This window comes from Nuphar pumila, chromosome 15, assembly GCF_984573655.1.
Source record: "Nuphar pumila chromosome 15, dmNupPumi1.hap1.1, whole genome shotgun sequence".
NCBI lineage: Eukaryota > Viridiplantae > Streptophyta > Magnoliopsida > Nymphaeales > Nymphaeaceae > Nuphar > Nuphar pumila.
In genome coordinates this window covers 75,668,594-75,673,228 of record NC_143263.1, presented here as the reverse complement: position 1 = coordinate 75,673,228, position 4,635 = coordinate 75,668,594, and the positions used below count along the sequence as shown (strand labels likewise).

The 4,635-nt window shown below is 38.3% G+C and overlaps 1 protein-coding gene across 1 annotated transcript; it reads left to right on the top strand.

Moving 5' to 3' along the window:
• The first annotated feature begins 1,906 nt into the window (after window positions 1–1,906).
• On the top strand, window positions 1,907–3,827 carry LOC149815640 (acyl-acyl carrier protein thioesterase ATL3, chloroplastic-like). Its single transcript, XM_089990216.1, has 5 exons — window positions 1,907–2,132; window positions 2,222–2,322; window positions 2,762–2,871; window positions 3,345–3,440; window positions 3,537–3,827. The coding sequence occupies exons 1-5, from the start codon at window positions 1,912–1,914 to the stop codon at window positions 3,633–3,635; spliced, it is 627 nt and encodes a 208-aa protein (XP_089846342.1). The 5' UTR covers window positions 1,907–1,911; the 3' UTR covers window positions 3,636–3,827.
• Window positions 3,828–4,635: the final 808 nt, after the last annotated feature.

Here is a 4,635-nt window from a genome sequence, read left to right as displayed (position 1 = left end):
CGATCATGGAAATTGACTCTTGACCGCCTCACCCCACTACAACTCCCCTAGGGGTCTCTCTCTCTCTCTCTGTTTTCTCTTTTGGCAGTATCTTCCAAAAATCATCAAAATCTGCTACCATGACATGGATATGACCCAGATTTTAAACTTCCGTTGTATTAGATTGAGTCAACCAATTGGGTTCATGGGTCAGGTTGTTTTTCTACCAACCCTCCTTGTAAACCTCACATAGAAGTCGTGGATTGAATATGAAAGCAAAATATCAAGCAGCAATTTCTCCCTACCATCTGCACCAAATTAAGGTTTGTTTTGGTAAGCTTTTATCAGAAAGGTTCCCACCACAAGGAGACTCACTGACAGCCCGTTGGTCCATATTGACAACTTAGCACATGTTAGCAATCAAGCACCTATATTTTTTTTGGAAGCAGATCAGGTCATGCTGCATCGTGGCCGTCCGATTTGTATTTTGAAAAGCTAAAAAATCAACAAAACTACTTGGCATTCATCCAAAATGCAAACAGACGGCCATGATGTTAGCATGAGCAAAAACGCTGATGTTCAGCCTGACCTGATCTGCTTCTTATTTTTTTACATAAATCTTTGCCTTTTGTTTGTCTGTTTGTGTGTTCTTTTTTTTGCATGGTGGTGGCAATTGCGCATCATGCACCAGGGATTCTTGCACTCGTAAACTAATGAGACCAAGAGTGTTTAATATTTAAAAACTTTATTCAACATAAGGGTATCTTTTATTTTAGTTAAGCCGCCTCATCAAGTAACATGAAATAATTTCTTTTGAAAAGTTTGGTAAAGCAGAGAGAAATTATCCTAATTAAGAAAAAAAAGGTTGGAATCTTCGAGACCCCACCTTTTATCCATTTTTTCCCACGCATTAAACAGGTCTTAATTGAGAACTATGGGTGTGTACCGTGTTTGAAATGCAGGGGCAAATTATTGTAGGGACAACTTTGTCCCATGCCTTTGGTTTTAAAGGGACATGCCAGTCGCACCTAGGGCTGGTAAACGAGCTGAACGAGCCAAGCTTGAGCACATTCTTGTGGCGAGCCCAGCCGATCACCTCATAATGAGTCCGAGTTAAACATACTTCGTTTGAGCTGACTTGTTTATAGAAAAAAAATATAATGGTTTAGAACTGGAAGAAATAGGATTATAAAAAATTACATGTAAAAAATATATTACAGTAATACCTAACGAACTTGTACCAGTCTGGCGGAGCTGAGAACCTATTGTTTGTATTCAGCTTGTTGAGCCTATTTTAGGAGTTCGAACCAGCTCTTTATGAGCCCAATTAACATGAACCAAGCCGTTTCCCTGGTCTAATGGCACCCCCTGGCGCGTGGCTGGATGTTCAGGCAAAGTTTGTCCAGCGTTTCAAACGTCCCTATGTGGACACAATAAAAAAAATTTAAAAAGCATCATGAGAAAACCCTATGGTTTCAATAGGTAAAATTTTCAAGTTTTAGCCCTTGTTTTAAAGCAATATCGTTTATAAGAGTCACGCCAAACTTGATTTCCAACAAAACGTACGTCGGTCAAAGGTGACGACACCATCCAGATTTGGTAATCTTCTTATGAAAGAAGCATTTTATTCAAAATCTCTACATATTTTCTATCGTCAACCTTTTCCCCAGAACCAGGTTTGTGACTGTGCAAGTAAGCTGGAATTTCTCGTGGTTTTATTATTGGTCTACTGGTCAGGTTACATCTCATCAACCTTGCAAGTAGGGGATTTGAATTTAACACACAAAATCCACGTGCTAGTTAGTCAACAGAAATTGGAAAAGGCAAAATCGTACATGCAGAGAAGGAGGCTGCCTGGAAGGGAAGGCCCGTGAATAAGGTTATATAAATTGATGCAATTAGACACAAAGGAACCCAACTTGGTGATAGAAGATGGAAGCCATAACCAAGTTCAGCTATGGTGCTTTCCGCCCCTTCTACCCTTCCATTACCACAAAGCCTGCAGGCTCAAACTCAACCACTCTGCTTAGGGTTCCATCAACAACCAAGTTGCCATCTCAAAGACTTCTTAGTCTGACACCTCCTCGCAGCTTACTCCTTAACAAGGATCCTTGCAGCCTCCTCCAAAACCAAGATGTGCAAAATGGATCATGGTACTTCCCTCTCACTACAACTATAACCCATTGCCAGGCCTAATAACAGGAGGATCAAAGAGTACTAATTTGGGATTTGACTTCTTCAGTTTGCAGGGCTGTCACGATGTTGAACTTCAAGTTCGTGATTATGAATTGGACCAATATGGAGTTGTTAATAATGCCATATATTCCCATTACCTCGAACATGGTGAGACTGCAATGGTTTTGTTTTTGTTTCTAGTTTGGTTTTAACCATTTTTGAGCTACAGTACTGATGGATTCACCAAAATGTAACCCTGTCAGAAAAATGAGATTCAAAAGAAGAATATAACCCAATCATCATGATTTGATTTTATTGAGACGGCATTCATAGGTTTACATGTGTCTACAAACAAGCATCATGATTTTGATTTTCAAGCGCACCACTGGCAATATTCTTCTTTAACATACTGTTTATCATTTTTTACCAGCTCTAATTATTTCATGTTGCTTATGGAAATAAGAATTGGAGAATTAGTTCTTCTTGGCTGATTGCCTGCCAATTGTGAAACATGTGTATCAAGATTGATTTCTCTAAATTTTTGTTTTTCTTTGATGGTTGAATGCATACACTAGTTAAAGTGCACTACATTCTCTCTGTGTTTTAGGTTATACAGATGTGTTTGTCAGAGTTGGTATCGATATCGATGGACTGAAGTCTGAAGGCCATGCAGCTGCAACACACAAGCTGTCTCTCAAGTTTATCACTCCTTTACAGGTAAGTAGTTAGCCATTCAATTACTGTAGAAAGTAGACAGAGTTGCTCACCAAACAATTCAACCCTATCGGCTGGTGCTAGGTAGCGGCTGCCCCGAGGCGTGGTCCAGTGGTCTGGACGAACACTTATAAAGTGCTTGGCCCTTTTAAGAGAGAGAGGGGGCCAGAACACTCTGCTTCCCGCCTATCCCGCTAATGAAAAGGGGCACACACTTATAAAGTGTTCTCCTGGATCACACCACAATTACTGTAGCATCTTTGGTGATTATCCATTTTATCATACGGAATTTTAGCGTGATTTGGACCACTACTATTTCAGTATTTCCACTCAATGAAATAAGTAGGGGTTAATATCATTTTTGTTTATTTTGTATGATGAACAATATATTACAAGTTTCAATTTGTATAAGCTAGATAGATAGAGGGTTTCTTCCATGATGCTAAGAAGTTTGCACTTTGTAATTGTGAATGCAGCGTGGAGATAGGTTTGTCCTGAGACTGAAAATTTCAAAAGTTTCTACCACACGTTTGTTTTTCGATTTCTTCATTTTCAAGCTTCCAAATCAAGAGGTAACTATCACAATTGACATTAAGAAGAAATCATGTCAATTCGATAAAAGAAAATGCAAAAAACTGCTGCTGACTTTTTGCTTGTTAAATTCTCAGCTAGTCTTGGAAGGAAGTTCAATAATTGCTTGGATTGACAGAAACAACCATCCTGCACGTATTCCATCGGAAGTAAAATTGAAGTTGCAGACTATTTGATGCTAATGTTGTACACATTGCCACGCATGGATACATGTTTCTGCTAGAGGTCATCAATACAACATCCACAAAAGCAAAATTCCCTACAAAGAAAGGAGAAAAATGCTAGTGTTTTCTACCTCAAGAAGGCTGCCATTAAATGATGGTGTCTTTATGTAGTCATTCTAGTTCAAATAGATAGAAGAAATGGTGAAAGTTTTTAGTGTTGTTGCAACTTTGTCATTAAATTGTCATACTATTATCAATCATCAATAAATTAATTCTTGTGCACTCATTTCCATTCCATACAATTTCTAGCATAGTTCAAAATAAATAGGGTCGGTTTGTTTCATGTAATTTTTAGAGAAAATTGCTGAGCTGGCATCCCTTTTCCTTTCTTTCCTATTATTAGTAAAACCAACATCAAATTATAAGGCATGCTGACACAATTTGGTCCTACCAATATTCTTGTTCCAATCCTTTCATACCTCCCCGCCTATGAAAGCATTCTCATGTGAAGGCTAAGCTAACATGATTTTTTTTTAAATTTGTTCCCATTTCCATGAAAGATTTAAACGGAAGTGAGAAAAAGAAGAAAATTTAAGTAAACACACTCTATTTACGTGATTCAACAGAAGAGATAAAGCTTTTCTTATTTTATCGTCCTTGGCTCTTTACAATTGTATAGACTATTTCTCACATATCATGGTGAGATCACTCACTTACAATACAACAACTGGTGGTTTTTTTCATCCTCATCGAGTTTCCTTCCTTTGTAGTCTGATTTGCTGAGATTGTAGAGTTGCAGACTTACCCTTTGATACTCCATACTTATCCTTCAAGCCTTTTAGAATATCGATACCATTTTATGCTTCATTTGATGGCGGACTCGTCATGGAAGCCAATCCACGATCTAAGATCCAAATGGATCTCTACGCACGGAAGCTAAGTTAAACAGCTGAGTCTGAATAGGACTTAAATAATCTATATTTCAAAGTCTGAGCACTCTGTTTCGACAGAG